The sequence below is a fragment of the Mauremys reevesii genome, linkage group 2 (assembly GCF_016161935.1).
Source record: "Mauremys reevesii isolate NIE-2019 linkage group 2, ASM1616193v1, whole genome shotgun sequence".
NCBI lineage: Eukaryota > Metazoa > Chordata > Testudines > Geoemydidae > Mauremys > Mauremys reevesii.
Window position 1 is genome coordinate 263,989,819 of NC_052624.1, and position 23,572 is coordinate 264,013,390.

Below are 23,572 nucleotides of genomic sequence, written 5' to 3' on the forward strand. Positions count from 1 at the left end.
GAACTTTTAGGCTAGTACAAGGAAGAGAAGTTCCCATTCTGTTTGGGTGTTATTTAAATGTCTTAAAACTAAGTGATTGGTTTACAATATTAACTTTTAGGTTAAGCTGATGCTAATATTAATACAATTCTATGGATACTGCAGGTTCACTTAGGGCCACATTCAGCAAAATCTCTCCTGACTTCCATTCAGCATGTCTTCAGAATCTGGAAAAGGTTTTCTGAAGAACTGGGCATAAAAGATTATGTCACAATACAGGTTTAAGTGCACTCAGTTTAAAAATGTTTAGTTATAAATAAACATGCAGAAGTGACAAATGGTGTCCTTATATAGCACAAGTCAAAGTTTCCTGAAGCTTCAAAACAGGCTATGCAAGTATTAAAGGGGTTCTACAATACTTTTCTTGATTTTTCTTAAAACTGGACTTTGCATTCTATTACATCATAAAATGTGTGAAAACAAACCATCTGCCATGGCAGGACAATAAAATGGTTAATTTACAGTTACTGTATAGTTCATGGGAGTGAAATGTTCATAATTATTCACTGCGATTATTCCCTGAGAAAAGGAGGCACACAGTTCTGCCGCTTTTAGTCTGAGAGTACTGACATTTGAGCTAACAACCCGTTTCCATTAGAAGTAAATACGCAGAAAGATAACTGGAGTTCTATATAGAGAAATAAAATCCTTTTATTAACATTCAACATCAAAGGCCAGATTCATGCAATACATTCTGGAACAGGAAATGTCAGAAATATTATATCAGTGTTTAGCTTGGTGTTTTCATTACACTAAAGATGACTGATCTTCCCTAAACAAATTCTCCTTGTACCTGAAAAAAATCTGTCCTCTACATAGAATGGATGATTAAGATGAATGTGGGTGATGCTGGAACTCATCTTTTGCAGGAAAGACAGCCTTTCCTCTTTCAGTTCTTTTTCACATCTTTCGATAATCTTTAGGTCTAGGAAAAAAAAAAATCAAACATCAACAAAAACAGGCGTAGAAAATACACGTTTGACTTAAAATTGCTGTAATCACCGTATGTATTGTAATTTCCTTATTTTTGGTGCCTGAAATTTTGACCTTATGGTTGGTGGGTTTTTGTTTCGTTTTGTTAAAAAGAAAAACGAACACACAAATCTAGCAATAATAGACCAAACCAGAGCTTTGGGAATTTACAAGCCTCAAGTTTTGTTTGCAAACTGTTTGATCCTGGGTCTGGGTTAACTGCTCCCTAACTTCACAAACGTAACAGTGCATCTTTAAATGAATGTATTCTTTAGATGACTAAATACTGCTATTCAGTTTTCTCCAAACTCAGGTTTGTTTTTTTTAAATCTGAATAAGCTCAACAAAACAAGACAAGTTTGAAGTTGAGAGCTTAGGCTATACTTTTGAGTTATCAAAAACCATTAAAGGTGAAGAATTTAAAAATCAACTTTACTTTGCATCTTTTCTGATGTTTATGTTTTGCATTTCAGTCTGCTTGGACAATGAAACTAGATTATTCACAGTGTCTTGGGGTTCGCTAGCAAACAATGGGGTTACAAGCCCCTGCCACTCTCTGCCAGTATCATCCACTGGCAGTAGGAGCAGACTTTCTCCTGACTCCTGCTGGACACAGGGTCAAGCCAGATCCCAGTCTCTTGAAGATTGCTCAGTACTGGCACGGGATATGGCCCTGACATCTCCAGTAGATCCTGGGGAACAGTACAGGCTCCCCAGCCATTTCTGAAGTTGTCCATTGGTAAACTGATGATATGGTCACTTGAGATGGAGGGAGTGGGCACTGTGGACAGCATCATCAAACTGCTTTAAAACACAATCTGCCTTAATATAACTTATTAGGAAACACAACACAAAGCAACAGCTGCTTTCAGCTACAATCCGGACATGGGTACAGTAACTATATAGCTCTTTTCCAATTCTAACTGGATACAAAAAGATTTTTAAAAGGGGAGATGTCAGCATATAAGCCAAATAGTGTACAAAGGGTTAGTTCAGTGGACTCCATGTGAACTTCATGGAATAAAGACAACGTTTGGAATATTTCATTGTCATGTGCAATTCATAAAAGTAAACCCGACTAAATGTTCAGATATGGCATTCAAACAACAGGAAGTCAGTGAAGAAGTATCGTGTACTCAAGCTAACTGCAGGAATTCACAGCAGGGACTATGCAAAGCATCCACCTAGATCAGGGATCGGCAACCTCTGGCACACGGCTCGCCAGGGTAAGCACCCTGGTGGGCCGGGCTGGTTTGTTTACCTGCCACGTCCGCAGGTTCGGCCTATCACGACTCCCACTGGCTGCGGTTCACCGTTCCAGGCCAATGGGGGTGCCGGGAAGCGGCAGCCAGCACATCCCTTGGCCAGTGCCGCTTCCCGCAGCCCCCATTGGCCTGGAGTGGCGAACCGCGGCCAGTGGGAGCTGCGATCGGCCGAACCCTGACCTAGATGATTCCACAGAAAGCAGGCAAAAATCTCACTTTCTTGTTAGGTGTCAAAGCACATGTCCAGGATTCAGCATTTTCCATGGATTGTAAAGCAGGAAAAAGGGCACATGTGACATACTACTTTATATGAAATGAACTGAAGTGGTGATCTAGAGTCAGACCTTGGCTACTTATCACATGTATTGCTATACATAATATACATTTTAAGAAAAAAGGGACAACTGACCTTTTATATTAGGTACTACATGACTTTTTACCATTCAGTCAATTGTCCCACTTTAGTAGTGCACTGTTTGTATTAATCTCTGAATTCTCTTTGTTCCACATGCAACAACTATAAACAACACGTATGGACTTAAGGAAATATTTAAACAATTAGACAATGTTTATTCAATTATAACGTGCAATTGAAATAAGTCCAGCATTCAGTAGCTGGTGGATGAAGCAAAGCCATGTTTCACAGAGCTTTGCAAGATATCATCTCTCCAAATCTTTGGAAATGCTCCAAGTTGTGTTACTCTAAGCTCACCCTCCGTGCATGCTCACATAGTTCAAAATGGTATAGTATCTGTTGTGCATCAAAAGTGGGATTTTCAGAAGTGCTCAACATTGGCTCCCACTGAAGTCAATGGGACTCTTACCTGACTTCAGTAATAGAAAAGTTGGCCAACACTCAGGGATTCTGAAAATCCCATGCCAGAGATACTATTGATTGCATGGCATAGTATGAGTTGCCTCTTAGTATTTCATAGTCTTTTTGCATGGACCAAATCATTCAAAACACACACACACACACACACACTCTCTCTCTCTCTCTCTCTCACGCTTCCTCTACCCTGAGCACTGAAATTTGTTTCTCTCTGAATGGCAGCTTAACACTTCAGTCCAATCAGCTGGCAGTCTGTGCAGATCAAGCTTATGTTAAGCTCGTTACAGATCTGAGGGTCCCACAGAACTTTTCACTGAGCTGAAAACACATTCAGGATTGTTCTGGTTTTGTTTTTCTGCATGCAGACTGCAATTTGGACTTAAATGTTGTTGTTTCAAAGTCAAAAGGAATTGAAGCCTCAGTTTCCAATTGTATGAGGTTAATGAAGCTCAAACTGATTTGTGTCTGCTGCAAGTCTACCATGAACAAACACAAAAGTTCTTAAAGCCTTTTCTGAAGTCACACTAGGCTTTCACAGTATTGGTAGTTTGCTTTTTGAAAGCAATAGTCTCTGATTTACAGACTGTACTTGGCACTGGTAAAGCTAAGCCTTGAAAAATATTGCCTTTGGTAAGGATGATATTAATGTTTTGTCACAGAAAGAATTGAAGCTTAAAAAGAACTTGTCTGACTCAAAAAGAATTAAGCTATTAGTGAACACCAAAGGATAGCTCCTTGCTGATAAACCACATAAATCTGGGGAGGTGTGTTCCACTGGAGAGGGAAATACTTTATCACTCTCACTCTCAACAAAACACTGCAATTATGCATTTGAACAAACTGTTACAGTGAAACCTAAGAAAGTACCTATCCTTTAACTACTTCAACAAGGAAATAAAGTCTCCTAGAAAGAACCGGTTCAAAACTTCACCTGCTGGTTGAGGAGAGAGACTGTACACATTTTTAAAAATTGAATATTCCTGTGAAGAGTTTATCTGCTGCATGTTGTTAATTGCAGACTCCTGGCAGAGGGATACAACCTCCTCACAATCAAAAAAATGCACAAATGAAGGGAAGGAATTTTGGTTTTGCCAATAACATGTAATGTAAATCTCTGCAGCTCATGTCTGCCATCAATATGCACCCCCCAGGAATGTTACACTGCATATAAAAAAAGCTTTGAAAACATAAATCAGTAAAATTTTAGGAAAAAAATTCCACTAATTTAAATAACTAGCCTCTTCTAATGATAATTTCTATGAAGCTACTGCTTCTCCCTCATTAGGAAGTACTTTGGAATCATGCAAAAGAGATGTTGAGAGATGGTCCTGAGCTGCAAAATTTGGATACAGATTTTAAATCTCTTATGCCCTGTTGACACAGCAGCATTTTTCATTCCCCTAACTGGTAAGAGATGGGCACAGTTGACTAAACATTGTTTTTGTCCAGAGAGCATATAGTTAATACTTGGTAAATTTTAAGCTTCTGCCATCCTTGCTTGCTGCCTAGACTGGCGCACAGTTCAGTTTCTGTAACAAGTTAGGCACACACTTCTTTTACTGTGGAGACAGAGGCATCCTTATATTGTCCCATTGAAACTGGTAAATCTAATCCTCCCCTCTTTCCAAAACTCTGTGAGGTTAGACATGTCACAGAGAACTTTCCCATCTGATATAGGTGCCAGTCTATGTGCTTGAATTCTGAAGACTCTATCACCGACCCCAGAAAACACTGGCCAATTTAGAGCTTCCAGAATTTTCTTTTGCAGGACCTATTATTTTCAGCACATTGTCTCAATACCTTAAAATTGTGAGCTTTAGAGCAATCTCATCTACTACCCAGAATCCTATGTGAGGAAATCTGGAATAGCTGCATAGAATGCATTCAAAATAAACCCAGTTAAGTACCAGGCGTGTGGGTGGGGAATGACACAGTTGTGATGACAGAAAAGCTTCTCTAAGGACATATACCCAATCATATTACTTGTAACCAGTTAAGCCGATTGTGCCTCTAAATGGCTCCATAATCACAGGTGCAGCATGGCTGATCAGGTTGCATCTACACTAGTCTTTTTTTTTTCCCCCTTAAAAAGTACCATTGGTACATCTATCAGTGAAGCGACAGCAACAGTAAGAGTGCTAATGTAAAGAAGCCACTGAGGTTTCAACAAATATTTCTTTTAACCTTGCTTAAAGGAGGTCCAGATGAGAAGAACTACTAGGAGTGGCCAGCAACTTCTCTACACTAGCACTCACACCATTACTATCAGCAATGGCAGCGGTGGGAAGCTACGGAAAAAAGGCTAGTGTACACAAGACCTCTGTTTAGTCCTTAACCTGCATCAATGCATGAAGAGTTTTGTAAATGCCTAGTTTAGATACACAAACTCCCAGAAACAGACATGAAAGTTAGGATTTACATAGACTCTTAAGTACATTTATTTGCAGAACTTGTCCTTAATTCAGAGCGTATGTAATTATTTGCAAGAAGGGTGTTAAGCCAACATAATACTGTGTTACAACTTGTAACTGTATAATAAAGCATTATGCTACCTATTTTCCAAATTTAACCATTGGCCTCCAGTATTTTATACCATATAAGTTTAGTATTTGTAAATATCAAGATAAAGCTTTAACTATACTTGTTTCCAGAATAAAGCAGAAAGTAGAACCCATGAAAGAGTAATAGAATCAAGTCCTTGCATTGTTTTTGTACTGGCAGTTTGAAAAAAAGGAAGAGAAAAGAAAAACTTCAAAGGAAAATCCTAACAATATATTATATCATTTCCTCAAGAAGATGTCAAGATTAGAAAGCCAGGGATCCTTTTTTCTAATGGGCCATTTAAGGTTCTATGGATACTTTTTTCCTGCCTCCTATGGTTATTTCAATCAAGTCTCAACAGACTTGCCATACAGTTCCATCTTTATTACATTCTTGTCAGCGCATTCCAACTAAGATAGACTTTCTGCCTAGCAGTATTTTGTGGAACAAAAGCAGGTTTCTGGCAGTCTCAGAAATGAAACAAGAAGAGATGCTATTGTTTGCGAAGGCCGGATTTGAGTTTTAATCTACCTACGCCACAGTAGAACCAGCAAGATTTCAGCAATCTGCATCCCATAAGAAGTCCAGCATCTTATTGCTGGCTTAGGGCACCTGCTGTGGGAGACACACATTTTGTATACCACGAGCCAAAATAAACAGTTTATTGCTTACCTCACAATAGTCTTCAGACAAATTAATATTTGGATTAACATACTTGAATTAAAAATGATATAAAACAGTGTATTATTATCGCTTATTACTTCTATACTAAATGGCCAGTATTCTTTTTGACAAGATTAATTTCTCATATATCAATCTTTCAAAGAATAATTTTTCAAAACTACGTATTTAAGGGCACCATTAATCACGTGTTGCTTAAAATTTATATGCATCAGGATTAATTTCACAAAATGATTTGCAATACAAATTTCCCTTCCCCTCTACCCAAAAAGAGCGATTTACGTCTGCCAAGTTTTTGCACTACAAGGGGCTAATAAAATGCTGCTTTTGATATGAGGCAATTCTCTCTCCAATCCAGCCAAAAAAATAAAAAAAAAATAAATAAAGAGGTAATGAAGAATCATCTTTTCATAAAACAATCTCTTTTCAAAATTACAATGTTAGTTTTGACACCTAGTGAATAGTCTTATGTATTTCAAATAGCTGATATGAAGTCAAACTTAACTGAGTCATCTACTGATTTCCCCTGAACAATGACACACATATTCCCAAAGTATTATCCCATCCTCACTTGTCATTATATCCAGGTCTTCTAAACAATTATTTTTAAAGCGGCCTCCACTAAAAAGGGAAATATGAAGACTGTCAATACTCCTAAAGAAGTTACCTGTCAATGCCTGCTCCTGAGTCAGTAGTGTGCACCTGGTTTGAAAGCTCTGAAGTATTCAAATAGCATGTCTCTTCACACCTGCAGGCGATCATCCCTCCTCATCAGTTGAAGAGAGTGACCAAGATACAGATGGGAAGTCCAGATATTCATTGCAATCTTACCAACGACAAGCATGAGTTTTCAAATGGGTCAATGCCTTAAAGCTAAAATATTAGAGCTGTACACCAATAATCTTGCACAAAGTAATGGCAAAGTTGAAAAGGTTAGGATTTGGTTTAGATTTTATTTCCTAGTAAGTTTCCACACACATAAAAAACTCATACAAATTAATAACCATTCCGTGTGAAAGGCAGCTGGTAATAGCTGTATGCAATCTATTCTGCGGGTTTTTTGCAGAATAATTACAATCATTCTGTAAACTTTTTTGCAGAATAATTACAACCTGTCTGCAAGCTTCCAATGTGCAAGATACAGATGTTCCCTGGCACTTAGTAATTCAACTCTGTAAAATTTAAACAGGTAACGCATACTATTTGAGTACTGAAATTTAAGAAATTCCTGATCAGAATTTCTAGCTCCCCTCCCCCCCCCATATTGTCACAGCAGTATGAAGTGCTGCAGGAGTAGGACTCATCCTAATGGGCCACTTAAGGTTCTATAGACAGCTTGCTTATGTAAGTCATGTCTAGGGATGTAAATTAGTAAACAGTTATATGATCAAACGGTAGCATTAGTCTTACCACACAGACGTTAACCCACACCCCCAGCCGCCAGAGTAGCCCCCGCCCTGGGCCAGCAGGAGCAGCCCCCGCCCTGCTGGCTGACCCTAGCTCCGCCAACCATCCGGAGCACCGGCCGGCTGGAGTAGCCCCATCCCCTCTCCATTTAATTAGTTAACTGGTTAAACGATATAATTTTAATAGTTTAACCGGTTAACTTTTAAAACGATATTTACATCCCTAGTCCCGTCAGCCTCTTGAGTGCTAATGTATTATGGGGAAAAACCCACATAGGAGACTATGTTGGAGATTGTACTACTGGGAGTTTCCCCCTAATTATTTACATATTCTAATTAATTATATTGTCAGGGGCAAGGAAGATATTTGCTCCTCTGTGGACATGGCTGGGTGGCCTGGCACCCAAAGCCTGGGAATTTCATTGGCGCTCTGAAGACAAAAGCCATCTATACAGATGTGCAGCTCCAGCCCCTTGGCAACACAGTCCCAACACAGTCCTTTCCTGATTGCTGGCCCTTGAACTATTTTTGGGACAAGGGGTTTGACAGAATGGAAGGGGAACCAACACAAGTTAAAGATGACTTGGCCAGAATTAACTTGTGCTGGTTTGCCCCAAGGTTTTCAGGGAAGGAAAAGAATTTGGTGGAGTGCACCGTCTGTGGAATGCTCCCTGTTACTTATAATCCCCAAGAATTCATCTCTGTAAAAATTCCCATTTGTACGGGTCATTTACTAAATATAAAGATGCCAGTCTGACAAGTTACAGGTGTCAAAATGGTTTAAGTTTCGTAACTTGTGACATTGGGTTTCATGACTAGCTTTTGCTGGGGCAGAGTTTTCTTCCACTGGCCCTTATCGACTCCTTTTTATCTTCTGTACCTCCTTCCTGCACACTCATGGAGAGTTCACTGTGAAAGCTGAGTAAGCCATGCTGAAGGCCAATTATTCACTGTATGATTTTTCTGTATAGATTTCAGATGACGAGAGGTGTAAGTTATTGAAGAGCAAAGCTTATATGTCCTTTTCAGGTTTCCAGACAAAGAACCCCAAATATAGTTTAACTGACAGTAAGATGCATTTTAAATGGATCTTTATCTACTGGCTCACAAACATGTCTGTATTTCTGTTAAGCAAGTTTATAAAAAAGCTTCCTAACTGAAGACAACAGATAAATGCAACTCAATTAGTTACAAGTCCCGATGAGAAAATCAGGCACTTCCTATCTAGTTGTCTATCACTCTTTGCTTCAGTTCTGTTAACCAATACAAACATTATATACCTGAATCACAGTGGTGTTCTTCTGCATCTCTGAGAAAATTATAATCACAGGAATGGGACATTATTACTAACTGATGACAGCATATTGCACATAATAATATTTCATCACTTATCTTTCATGTATACTTAATAAACTACCATATTGAAATGGTTTGTTTTACCCTTTCTAGTACTGAAATGTTCTGACTCACCTGTTTTTGTATATAATTATATTCAAGATATATAGAATTAAGTTTGCACTCTTTCCAGGCATAAATTTTTGTTAAGTGTCATTTATTAATTAGCTGTGGTTGCAAACACTTCATTGCTAAATACATTAGTTACTAACAGTTCATCTTTACAGACACTTTATAAAGATGGACTTTCATGCTGAATCAAATGTTAATGAAAACACAAACTTTAAAAACAAAAGAATCACATCTATTTTTCAGATACTTTGCAATCTGTGCCAAAGTCAATAGCTATTAGGTAATTGCACAGTAGCTAAAGGGGACATCTCAGAACACATTTTAGCTGTTTGACTAACCCACAATACTAAATAAAAGACCAAGGATTAGGACATAGTTAACATTCTCTAGAATACCAAATTATGTGGTTACACCCAGATATAAACTGAGTTTGGAGTAGTGGGGAGAGAAGTGAATGTAATTCTACCCAAGATTTGTCCATAATTCTAGAGTGGCTGGATATCTCTGCTAAAATACTCAGTGGAATAGTTAATATGGATATTTAAATCAACATTAGGCTTCCAAGTTACTGATAACCGAGGCCTGGTCTACACTAGAAAATTTGCTGGTATTGTACTGTCACATAGGGGCGTAAATTTTTTAGGATATTTTTATAAAAGCAAAAACCCTACTGTAAAAAAGAAAGTGCTTTTGCTGGTATAAACTGGTCTAGGAGGATTTGCCAGTATATTTATACCAGTAAACCTTTTCCAGTATAGATAAGAATTGAGATAAATGAGACCCTTTCATGTTTATCACAGCTAATGCTTCAGGCTGCCTGAATGCAGACTCAAACCTCGTCTATATACAAACTTGCACCTGTTTAACTAAAGGTGCATTTTAAAATTAATTTGGTTAATCCAGTGTGAGTTTGTGTTGAGAAACTTATTTTGGTTTAAGAGGCTTATTTCAATTTAACATAATCTGGTAAACACCCTCTCTTTTCCTCCACTCCCTCCAAAAAATACAACAGGTTAAACTCAAACCATTCTTAGTGTCTGTCTACACTAGAAAGGTTTGCTGGTATAGCTATACCAGAACAACCATACCAGCAAACCTTTGTAGTGGAGACACAGTTTATACCAGCAAAAGAGTGCTTTTGTTGACAAATTAAATAAGCTATACAGGCAAAAGGACCTTTTGCCAGTATAAGTGAGGCTTTTGCCAGCATATCTATGTTGAATAGGGGCATGTAGACGAGGCCTCAGCAAGACAGTGCTGGACACACATGCAAGGGTTTTCTTTATAACCACAGAAATGTTTTCAAAAATGATAGAAATTCAGCATAAGCCAATGGGGCCATCAGAGAAGTGCTGGAATGGAGAGCATTGTGCATTGCCTCAGTCCAACTCCTGCACTCACAGGAGTATGTTTAAGTAAGTAGAAGGAAAAGACAAAAAGGGACAAGCTGTGAAGTGTTTTCCACAAGACACTGCTAATAATTACACATTTAACAATACAGGAGTATTGGATATTTATAAATTATAAAGAGCAAACACGGTCTCTATTTTTATTATGGTCAGGACAAATAGCGCAGCAACATCATCACACAGAAATTACATTCAGATTTATGGCTGATGTCCCTTTTTTAATACACTCTGCTATATCTCAACAATATCCCTGTTTCAAAGTATTGCATAAAATATTTCCAATTTTTACCCTGCTTGTCTACTTCGTATTAACCGGCCTCTCATTTTCTAGCATGTGTACCATGCATATCTTAGTTTGAGGAGGATAAGAAAATTAATCTGCATAGCTGCAGTTTCAATCTGGTAAAAAATAAAATGGCAATAGGTTAAGTACTTACAGGGAGGTACATTTTATGTACAACAAAGGACATGGAATTAATTACCAGAAGAAAGCTTTAAATATAGATTTGTTAACCTTTTAATCTCCCTTCCACCCTCTAGAACATGCCTGAGCCACACTGGCAAGGGAAGCATGGAGTAGCTTTTTCACTCATTGGCTGTCTGGTATCTGTTCGGAGGAAAGAGGACTGACACAAAGGGAAAGAGCTCCACTGAATTAACACTAGTTCCTACAACACCAACGTTTTAAATACTGACCATGCCTGATCCTACTTAGTGAGATCTGAAGAGATCACAGCCCAAGGTGGTGGTATTATTTCTTTGTATTATGGGAACTCCCCACTGTGGTAGGCACTGCACAAACACAAAAAAAAGAAGGTCCCTGCTCCAAAGACCTTCAGTCTAAGTAATAGCTGCAGGCGGCTAAACAACTTTTAGCTGAGATAATTGACAGGCATTTTAAAAATCCTCCAAATAAACATAGTACAGTGCCTTATTAATACATTCTCACAAAAGTATTTTAAAAGCCCATTAATCTCTCAAGTTATCTTTACAACTTTGTTTCTGAGCCTCTTCTGACAGCTAGAATAATAAGACCTATAATTTTCCATTTAATAAACATCCCTTATACCTACATTTTAGAATAAAAGGTATTTTTACATGCTTTACTAATTGTGGGTTGTACCCCTTGAAATGCAACACATGCTTGGAGATATCTGAAGTGCCATTTTCATACCTAACACAACATAAGGTGTCTCTTTGTGTCAAACAGTTGGCTTCTCTGTAGCTTCCTCATTTCTGGAGGTAACAGACCTAGAATTTCACATCATAAACTTGGCAACGTCTGAAATTTACACAACTTTTATAAAAAAAATCACACTCCTAAATCATCGTCTACAACAGCAACAGGGAACAGCTTTATATTTAAGACATCTCAACTCCTCTTTCCAGCTTAGTCACTATTATCCTCTAGTCTCCACTTTCTATCAAGACTTCAAGCGGTCTCTTAAACCTAGCTATGTTATACTAATTGCTCTGATATCCTCACATGATGGGGTCAAGTATTCTGCTCCCTTTTTAGCAGCAGGAAGGAAAGCAATCTGAAATTTTTTCTTGTTAAGAAAAGGGGGGTCTTAGGGAGGCTCTATCTTGGTTCTTTTAGTTAATTCATCACAGGGTTATGACTAGTTATCACTATTTGAAGTTACTGAAGTATTCCTGAGAACGAAGCTGTTTGAGAGACTAGAAAGAGAAGCAGAGAATTTAGTGTAGTGTATCACAGAAACTAAAAGGGAAGAGATGCAGTGTAATGCACCATAGAAACTGGGAGGTGGATAGCACTTGCCTCAGAATTTAGGCTCCGCTTTCCATGAAGGCGCCTTGAATACATTCCCTCCCCTTGCCTCCTCTTTCTGAGCAGAAGCCTGGCAGAAACTCAGTTCTACTATTATGGTCAGGGTTGGGCTGTCTCAGAATCCTATATTCCAAAGAGATTCACTATGGGCTTTTCTTCACTAAAAAGTTAGATAGTGTTAATACGTGACTAGCAAAGTTGTGTTAGTTAAAAATGTTAAACATGGCATACAGGGATGAGTTTGTGTTTATCATCATGTCATTTGGTTGTAGGTAACCCTACTTGACAGGTGTGCTAAGTCATCAGGTTACTTAACACAGCTCAGTGTTGTGTAACACAACCTAATTTTCTAGGTGAAGATGAGGCTTATGAAACAAGTTGACCAGGAACAATTATGTCTATTCTTATAGGGCAAAGAAAACTCTGGTGCATCTCCTCTGAAAAACTAAGCAGGAGACAGCTTTGAGGGGAAAAAAAAAAAAAAGGCCTCTCTCTCTAGATCTTCTCAGCATGTTTTCAGAATGGTGGTTACACTGAAGCACATTGAAAGAAAGAGGGTGAGGGATATAGGCTGTTTGGAACTTTTTCCCTTCCAGGGTCAATCCAGGGCTAGCAGAATCGAACGCCTCATTTTCAAAAGAAATGGCCCTAGATCTTGGAGCCAATATTTAGCAGGGATCTAGCTGCAACTGCCTGGACTTACAGGCTGTCTACCCACACCAATCAGTAGCACCAGAGTGGTTCCAAGACAGTGCATTCCCCTTTATTATAGTCAGTTATGCTGTGCTATTGTTTTGTATTGAACACTTCTGACTTAGATAGGAAAAAGACACTGTTATGTGAAGAATTTACATATTTGTAGATGATATGTTTAAAGAGTGACAGAGCTCTAACCACTAAATGCACCTTTCAAATTTAAAACTCTATATACTTTCAGTTCCCAAATACTTTCACCCTCAGGGCACATTTCCAACCCTAGTCTCCATTTCCTGGTTTAAGATAGCAATTGACAGTAGTTGACAAGCAGCACTGAGGTTGGGGTGAGTCTCAGTTGAGAGGACCTATATGTGCCTTCTTTACTAAGAAGCCAGAGGAAAGAGGTGACCTGCAAACTTTGACAGCTGCTGCATGTGGCTTAGAGTGAAAGTACCATCAAGACTGGGGAGCTCGGGAAGCACAAGGCTGGGAAGGAATTGTTGTGTGGCAGCTGCACCCACAGATTCAGCAGCGTATCCGTCCACATATATAGTTCTTGGCTGTCTGTCAAGAGCCAACCCCCTCACTTTTCTTTCCCCGAATAACAAGGCTCTCTGCTTTCAGAGTTGTATGATGCTAGTGTGGTAGTGTCCAGAATCTACTGCAAGCTATGCTGCAGTGGTGAGTGGGTGGATGAAGTTTGGGATATTGCTGTAGCTGCCTCCCAGTAGTGCTCTGTTGAAACCTATTCATGATTTTAGAACAGCCCCAGCAATGCCTTCCAGGAAACAGGATGTAAAGGCTGGGGCCAGAAATCAGGGACATTACTCTAAAAATAAACATTAAAAAGGTGTTTGGTTTTCTTAAATCAAATTTCAGAGAGTTTACAATACATAAAGTTTTAAAGTTTCAGAACGGTTTTGGAGACTTTTCTTCAAACAGACAGGGAGGGATTGTCTGACATACAGAGATTCTTAATGGAAACTCTTCATGGACCTAAAACACCTGGCTGGAAAATAGGCACTCATTATGTGAGTAGGCAGCAAACTGAAGGCATCTTCCCAGGAGTCAGACCCTTGCTGTATTTCCTTACAGGAAAGCCTCTGGAATGTACCCAGACCAAACTGGAACACATATATAGACAGAAACAATGAGAAGTACTTGTGGCACCTTAAAGACTAACCAATTTATTTGGGCATAGGCTTTCATGGGCTAGAACCCACTTCATCAGATGCATCTGATTTATTTAAATAAACTGTCTATTCAAAATATACGTTCCTAAGCTTTGGAAGTTTTGTGGAATAAAAAACCAAGATCTTCCTATAAACCCACATCTAGCAGCTTAGCTCACATGTACATGTCTGTCTGATTTACACTTAATTTTCATGTTGTGTTCCTGAGTTCTGAAGAGGTACCCAAATCAAAACAGTAGTTTTATGTCTGTGTTCCAGATAATTCCACTGCCTACTAGGGAGGGAGTATTTCCTAGTGGACAGAGCACTGGATTGGGACTCAGGAGACTTGGGTCTAGTCCTGGCGCTGCCACTGGCCTGGTGGGTGAGCTTGGGCAGGTCACTTTACCACTCTGTGGCTCAGTTTCCTCCTCTGTAAAATGGGGATAATGATACTCAGCTCCTATGTAAAGTACTTTAAGATCTACTGATAAAAAGTGCTGTAATAAGAGTAAGCTATTTGTGTCTTTTCATAGCAACTGTATAGAAGGGGATGGCATCAGTACTTTGTTTTCTTTCTATTTAATATCCACCCAGCCTAGAACTTTGAGCACCCTTGAAATAAATCGAAACACACAATAAAAAAAAGCTACAAATCAAATTCAGTCAAAGCAGGAACCCTTCTCTTCCTGCCCCCGCCAACACACTGCATAGTAATTAACAGCCAGTAGATGCAATACAAATTAAAACTCCCAACCCACACTTCCACCCCCATCCCCCAAACAGAATTCCTACTCTAGTTGCCTCAGCCCTCTCCCCCAACACCTCCTCAACAGATGGGCTCTGAAGCGTGCCTCGGAGGTCTACAGGTTCAAACTGGGGGAGTGGGAAAGCACTCTCAAGGAAAAGTGCCTTCACAGAGAATGCCCTGATGACACTTCCCTCTGTTTGTATCAAGCAGGACACAAAAAGCATGGGGAGAAAGGTTGTGTCTCAGGTATGTAAAATCCATTTTGGGGGTTTGTTTATTGCACCTCTGGATCTATTCAAACATGCACTTTTCATTTACAGTTACCTCAGTTTTCATTTGCTGGCAATCATGGAAAAGACCTACAATAAACCATTACAAATCTAGATGCACTATTGGTACACTCACTGGAAATGTAACTATCAGCATTTAACATTCTTTTTACCTTCACTGTCAAAATTATATATCACTATTTATAAGAAATCTAAAAAATAATGTTTGATGTTCCCCATTAATGACTTCTTTCCAACTATGGAATTTACCAATTACACAGTTATTCACTGTTATCTGGTTTTCAAACAGCTCTCCCATGAGCTACAATATCTTCCCTTTTTTCTTAGCCAGTAATTTTTAATGTAAAACCTTATCAACATCTGATTACAGAACCACAATTGCATTCCTCTTAAAAAATAATAATAATTGGAGATATACCTATCTCCTAGAACTGGAAGGGACCTTGAGAAGCCATTGAGTCCAGCCCTGTGCTTTCACTAGCAGGACCAAAGACTGATTTTTGCCCCAGATCCCTAAGTGGCCCCCTCAAGGATTGAACTCACAACCCTGGATTTAGCAGGCCAATGCTCAAACCACTGAACTATCCCTCCCCCTCCCTTGCCTATTAAACCAGCATATCTTCAAATCCGTCGACATGTCAGTTAACCAAGGTGGCTGCCTTTAATTAAGATGTACTCCCGCACTAAAGCAAACCATAGTGTTTTTTAATGGGATATTTGTCAGGTTAAAAATCATGTTTGTAAATAAACTATAGCACAGAAGGTGCAAGCCAGGGTAGCAGGTGCTGACATGGGTTTACTCTATCTCTGTGCCTTCTGGATTCTGATCTGCTGCATGGGCCAAAAGGTCACTCTAATTTATGGTTCTTGGGCTGCCTACGGGTTTTGCAGCAGCCAGGATCCACACAGCAATCAGTGCTACAGGCACAGCTCCTTCCCACCTCTAACATCTGGGCCTGTAACAGTGAAGGGAGGGGAGAGGGCAGCATCAGGTCACTCAAGTCAGCTCTGTGCTACTCCTGTCCTAAGGGAGTTCTCCCTATCCCATGCTGCTTCTATACAGAGTGACATACAACAGCCAGGGCAAAGGCTAAAAATCAGACTCCAGGGTCTTTATCTATGTTATCGCATTTTAGGATGATTAAAAATGAAAGAATATCTAAAATCTAATTTTCTTTCCACCATGGATGATCTTTGTTTAATTTTTCCCACAAGTCTCAGCTAGAACAGTGGAAACTTAACTGAAACTGGACAGTCTAGTTCACTTTCAAGTTCTCATGTGCCTGTACAATTCTCTTATGTTTGGACTGCAAACACAGTAGGGAAATGCTTATTTAATAAATAAATAAAATAAATAATAATAATAATAATAAAAGGCTGCTTCTTCCTTTGTATATCATAGTGTTCATGAAAACATTCTTTTTTAAAATACACAAAACTCAGCTTTACATGAGTGTCTTTCTAACATTTCCTCTGCCGTATGCTGAGCTAACTAGTCCACAATTGTCTGTCACGTCCCATGGCCCATTTTAAATACATGGGGTTACTGTCATCCTCAAGTCTCTCAAGAACCTGATCAGTCATTTAGGAACACCTGAAATACCATTTCAGTTTTGGAGTTTCTATGTGTATTTTCTTTGAAATTAGTACTCAAATCAGATGTTGCCTCCTTCTCGGGCTCACGCATGTGCCTCAGCATAAAAGCTCAGAAGTTTGTGAAGAACAGGGGATACTGGAGCTGGATAGTCATCCTGCCTATCTCCCATGGTTCCCACCAAAGTGTATATAAGGGTAGCAGCCCCAACTTCCACACAATTCCTTTTGGCCAGTAAGAAGGACTGAGCTGTGCCTGCTGCAGTACATGAGTGTCCTTTTAAGGGGTCTGTCTCTGTTTTGTTTTACTTAGCTAGATAGGGTAGTTTAAATCAATCAGAGATGTTATTTTACAAGCTTGCCAAGTTTTAGTTTCAAGGCTTCACTGAGACTCTTTCTGCTCTAACTACTGGAAGCATCCCCATCGTTAGGCACCGTAGCTCATTAATGTATTCATCCTCACCCCACCACGGTGAAGTAGGGACGTACTTTTATTATTATTATTCCCATTCCTACAGATAGGAAACTTTACTGTGTCAAATCTTCTGTTCCTGAGCAAGCTCACAGAGAAGTTAGCCAAAGGCCAACTTTGAGCTCATTTAGTTGAAGCTAACATCCTAGACCTGACACAATCTAGATTCAGGCCAGGGTATGAAAACCAAAACCATCTTAATGGCACTGATGGGTGACAGAAGGCAGACATCCATTCTCATCCCCCTGGGCCCCTCCGCAGCATATGATATTGTCTACCATAAGATACTGCTGGCTTGCCTTAAAGTAGCCGCAGCAGTCCAACATACTATGCTAAAATGGTCTGAGCACTCCGTGGATGGAAGTGGTGATGGGAACGAGTAGTAATGGGAAACTATTCCTCCACTACTAGTCCCCTCATGTGTGAAGTCCACAAAGATCAATTCTCTCCTGAGCTGACTGGTTCTGACACCTAAGAAAAGCCCAGTGCCTAGGAATTCAGTACACTAAGTTCCAGTGTTAAGGAGCAGCTGCAAGCCAAGTGAATGTGGCTCGCTCCTAATGTGGCTCGCTCATTAGGAACATCAAATAATTTTACACAGGTCACTGAACAGCAGCTATATGTCCACTACCAAACTGGGATAAGATGTGACAAATACAAGTGTCACAATGTCACATGTCACATTCCTAATTTCCCACCCCCTGAAAACACAGGAATGCAAACGTTCTATAGAGAGAAATCAAATTCTGATCTTTACAACTTACGTGCAAAAGCTCCTACACAGCTCCATGTGTCAGTTTCATGTACACACACACACACACACACACCCCTACACACACCCCATTCATTCCCTTCTACACTGTGTTCTATACTAGACTAATGGGATCGATTCTCTTGTTGTACGTACAATTTACAAAGATAACTGATTATTTTTATTGGAAGTTTCATACATGCTTCAGTTGAAAACATCTCCCCATACTGGATAATTACTGGAATGTTACTAGATTATTTGTCCCACTTGGATACAAATCCTACATATCGATGTAAAACAAAAAACAGAAATCTTTACTACTGATTAATGTGATTTCTTAATTGTACATGGCTAGGTCGTTGTTATGAGTATGTAATGAGAATTGTGCAGGCCAGTCCCAGTATACAAATTAATCCTTCTCACAGGTCCAGTTTATATTATGTAGTCCTATTTTTCAAGGGTATGTGTAATTCTTTAAAAAATATTAAATTATGTTTTGGAGAGGTCCCATCCTTTGTTTTGCATTTACTGTCTAGTGTGACAGATGAATATTCCCATTTACATGTGCATTATCATATAGAAAATATGCACTTTTTTTGTGGATGGCAAATACTGTTTGAATAAATTTAAACTTTGACTTTTCCTTGTTTAAATTCATGTTAAAACCTATGATTTTCTCTTACTCGTAAAAATAAAATATTTTTAAACAGTTTGCCCTTCCTTTTCTATACCGAGGAGCTACTGATGGAACTATTTTTGTGAAGTAGAATGTTCTCTTCTGTTCAATAACCCACACATTTTCTTATGTGGCTCCACATATTTTTGAACTTTCTATTTTAAAACGTATTTCCTCCTTTCTTTGTTTTCAATTAACTGCTTTGTTTGAAAAGACTTTTTGCTTATTACCCAATGCTTTATCATTACTAAGTAGAAATACAATCTAAATCACATTTACAGTACAGTATTAAGAATCTGCAGCAATCACTCAAACATTAGAACTAAAAGTAAGTCCATTACATACTAGTGTCAAAGCGTAAGTACTAAGGGTTTCATCCTACAAAGTAAAGAGCATGCCTGCCCTTTGCCTTCAACTCGGACTGATTTCCATAGGACTCAAGGAGATCAGCCCCTGACAGCAGTATGCAGCACTTTGCAAGACATAGTCTCAAGCTTTCTCACAAAACAAGCTGCTACTGTTTAAGAGTGTCATCTTGCAAACTATTTATTCCCATGTGAATGCTCATTCTCACCAGTAGTCCCACTGGAACCAATGAGACCAAGTGTGGAACTATGCAGAGGAGTAACTGTTTATAATATTGGGCTCTTTGCTTTTAAAGAGCACTGGCAGCCTGCTGCTTCTCAATATCATCTTTTAAAAATTATAGTGGTGATACAAATAAGCATCAGCAATCCCCTATCCCCGCATTCCATGCTGGCTAGTTAGAGGACCTGTAGTGCTTGCTGAGATAGAGAATCACTTATATTTATTTATATATTAAACCAGTGGTTCCCAAACTTTAACAACCTGTGAACCCCCTTCAATAAAATGTCAAGTCTCGTGAACCCCTTCCTAAAAATGAAATTTCCAGGTATTTTCTCCTTTACCTGAGTATAAATTATAAAAGCAATGATCTTGGAAATATAAAATTGGGTTTTAGGACATGCTTATTACACACTATTATTAATTATTATTTATCATTACAGTATTTTTATTACATTATGAAAATGGCAACATTCTTCCAAGATCTCACTTTCGTAGCTTGTATCACTTTGAATAAGCCTGTTATAAGACAAGGCTCCTATGTTTCATCAAGGAGTATCAGATGTGAAACAGCATCAAGATATTTAAGAAGGCAACTCAAAGAGTTCCTCCTACACAAGCATTCAGGTCTTGAGCAGTCCAGGCAACCAACGCATGTTACAACAAAGCTTAAACTTGTTCTTCATAATAATTTTTAAAACGATACTAGCTGCCTTTCTTAGAAGGAGTCTTGAAGTTTAAATCTCCTCAGTGTAATAGATGTGCTTCCTTTGATCTGCTTAGCTCTTGGAAGTCCAGGGGCTCCAGGCTGCTGACCCTGCGCTGCCCGAGGTCCCTAGGGACGGCTCTGTCCACCATTAGGGAATTTTTCCCTGAGAACCCCAGTTTGGAAACCACTGTATTAAACAAACAAAACCCTTGCCATTTTAAATGATTTGGAACCATCATGTCATTTGCATGGCTAGGCTATATAAATATGGTCTTCCCCAATCTCTTCTATTGTTTGTTTATTAGATTGTAACCTCTCCAAGGCAGAGAACGGTCTCTTCACATGCATCTATATATTGCATAGCACACTGGGATTTTAATCCTGACTGGGGACACAGTCAGTAATGCATCACAAATGTGCAACATTAGGAATAGTAATAAGTATAACTGGTCATGAATGTAACAGCGATATTTACATTAGTTGGTAATTTCATGTTGTCTTTACATTGAATTTGGTAGTTTAAATCCTCCCAAGAAGTTACATTTCAAAACACAGAATCTGTTCTCATTCATTGCCCCAAGACCATGCCACTTCCTAAATCACAAAGCAGGCTAATAAAGAAATAATTAGTGACTGCCGGATGTACACTGCCAATATTAAAATTCACCAGTTTTAAATCTGAATTAAAGGATTACATGACTTTTTTTTTTTTAAACTACATATACATACACCTAGGTATATTTTGTCTCACTAAGTTTTGGTATATTCCACACAAGCGTCTTAGTGTGTTCATGGATACATCAAGGATTAATTCTGGGATAAATTCAGTCTCTATTTGCTTTAAGGGCAAAAATTAGCATAGATTATTGCTGCAAAGTAAATGCACCTTTCAGGATATTCAGATCAAGATCTGTGCAAGATGTTACATAGGTGGGGCAGGGAGCAAGGTGCCGAACACCTCCCCTGTAACAAGGCTCCAATGGTGGGGGACCTGGGGAGTGTAAACGCTTGAGATTTTTGGGAATCTGGGTGTTTTGCAGATGTTATATCTCATGCTTCCCCCCTTCCTGGGCTTCTTTCGCCCGCCAGGCTAAGGGACAGGAGGCCATAATTTAGTCATAGTGTTTCCCCGCAGCACTCTGCTTCCTGGTAATACTGTTTTTCCTTTCATGTTAATGACTATTTACTAACATTTGAAAATGGAGGCTGTCATACAGTTTAACTTGATATACAACTTTTTTGCACTGTGACCAAAAAGCCTGAGGAGACAAGCAGGGCAATATGAGTGTTATGAAGGAAAAAGAAAGAGACAGAGAATAGGGGGTGGTAGGGATGATTTTCCTTGCAATATTACTAGAATTTTCTCAACAAAATTTTAATCTAGTACCTGAAACATACTTTAACATTGACATGTAATATACGTATTACTGCACTTTGTTGGGAAAAGAAAAAACAAACACACATATCCATGGAAAAGAAAGTTTTCATCAAAGTGAATGAATGACATGCTTTCTGCCAAACATTCGGTCTGAAGGTCTGTGGCTTAGTAAAATTAATTTTCCCCACATACAATATCCAGAGAGAAATCATATTTTATTTGTATATATTATTTCACCTTATAGGATAAAGAGTTAAGGGTTCTTTCAGCTATGTCTAAAGAGTGTATAATACAATGCAATCTGCAGTTTAAGGGAGTTCTCTCTATGAATAAGAATCCACTACATTTACCAGAAATGGGCAGATACAATTTTCAGCCCCACTTCTTTATATTAAAAACAAAGAGAGGGGGAAAGTTGCCACTGAGCTCTATTTCTACTACAGGTATTTCCTCCTCAAGCAGAAAAATCTATGCCTAAAAGAAGCCAAACATAACTCAATGTATAAACTGAACACAAAACTATATATTTTATAAGTATGAAAAGTTGACATGCCTCAGAGGGGTAATCAAGCTTTCTCATCTGTTTCTTTAAAGGTTGATGCATGACATCTACAGTCATAAATGTCCTTTAAAAGGTTTTTAAGATACTTACGGAGTCCAGAGCATCGGGAAGGCATCTATTTCTTCTTGTGTGTATTCATCTAGCCTTTTGGGGATTCGGCGTGGCTGAGCAAGCTCCTCTACAAGATTATTACGTATGTCTTCTGGGATAACCTGAGGTAGACGATAATAAATGATTCTCAGCTTTCTAGTTTTTAAGCAATAAATCTTCCCTGAAATTCCAAAGAGGAAACCTAAATATTTGTGTGTAGGTAGGTAGCTTTTCAGAACATTGTTCCACAAGTTCAGTGGATTCAGTGATAAATGAATCAACCCATCTAATCAACATAATTGAGACTACTGCAAAATAATGTTAGTATCTTTAGCTGAGCTGGAATTGGAAGAAATATAATACAGACCATTTAGCATGAGAACCTAACAACATATATCCAGAAAAGCTGTATACAGTCTTGACTGTAACTAAAAATATCAACATAACACCCCAATCCAAAGTGTTGACATATATATATATTTTTAAAAGACAACAGTTAAACAATATAATGCAAAGAAATCCCCCAAATACAATTACAGGACCAGACAGAACTCCATTCCCACCAGACGCATGACTGAGTTCCTCAGAAAAAGAGCCCTGTCACCCATTCACTGGAGTTCAAACCTGGGAATAAATGGCAAAAGCATCTCAAAGTAATTTCAGACAATAGTAACTGACTTGATGAAGTGAAAGGTTAAAAGCCAAAAGGACAGAAGTAGTCTCAAAGACAGTCAGATACAAGTCGGTTAGCATTATGTACTACAGCATACTCGTCAATCCTTCAGAAATAATACGCTTGCTCCAAGAAATGAAACTCAAGAGATTAATATTTTTACTGGTATCAATAATCTATGTAACTGTTTAATGGGGGAGGGGGGTAGATGTTACCAGACACTAAAGGTATGTACACACTATGATTTTGATCTTCTTAATCCAGCTCACAGTCAAGCTTACTTTTCCACACTTTTGCTACACAGAATGCCAATAAAAAAAAAATAAATCTTTTTACTGCTGTGCTTTCTATAGATTGTACCCCAAGACAATAGTGCATACGCTAAGCACTAAAGATCTGGGTGTTGGCATTTATTTAATAAAGCACAGGCACACGCTTCACATATTGTTGCTAGAAAGATCTATATAAGCTACTGGGTTATAAACTTGACAAAAATGAAAATATAAATCAGGCTCTGTGTTTTCCCCAGAAACCACAGCTGGCATGTTCACAATATATTTATGGGTCACTGCTTGACTTAAAATACCTCATACGGAAAGTAATATTCCAGCTCTTTCACTAACATGCATCTTTACTTCATTTAAGACAGAGAAAGGAAACGATGGTGTACAGAATAAACATATACATTTTTTCCTGATCACCGCTCTCATATTCTCTGAGTACACACGCTTCATTTGTTAGAATGTCATTTTTATAAAATTCCAGTGTAA

The 23,572-nt window shown here is 38.7% G+C and overlaps 1 protein-coding gene across 2 annotated transcripts in view; it reads right to left on the reverse strand.

Moving 5' to 3' along the window:
• Window positions 1–672: 672 nt before the first annotated feature.
• The window catches only part of MRPL13 (mitochondrial ribosomal protein L13), a 51,462-nt gene continuing 28,562 nt past the window's right edge, over window positions 673–23,572 (reverse strand). For both annotated transcript variants that reach the window (XM_039523913.1, XM_039523914.1), the window contains exons 6-7: window positions 22,130–22,251; window positions 673–964 (exon numbers count right to left, since the gene is read on the reverse strand). In XM_039523913.1, the coding sequence (XP_039379847.1) occupies window positions 940–964; window positions 22,130–22,251 (147 nt within the window). In that variant the 3' untranslated portion in view covers window positions 673–939. The remainder of the gene's footprint in view (window positions 965–22,129; window positions 22,252–23,572) is intronic.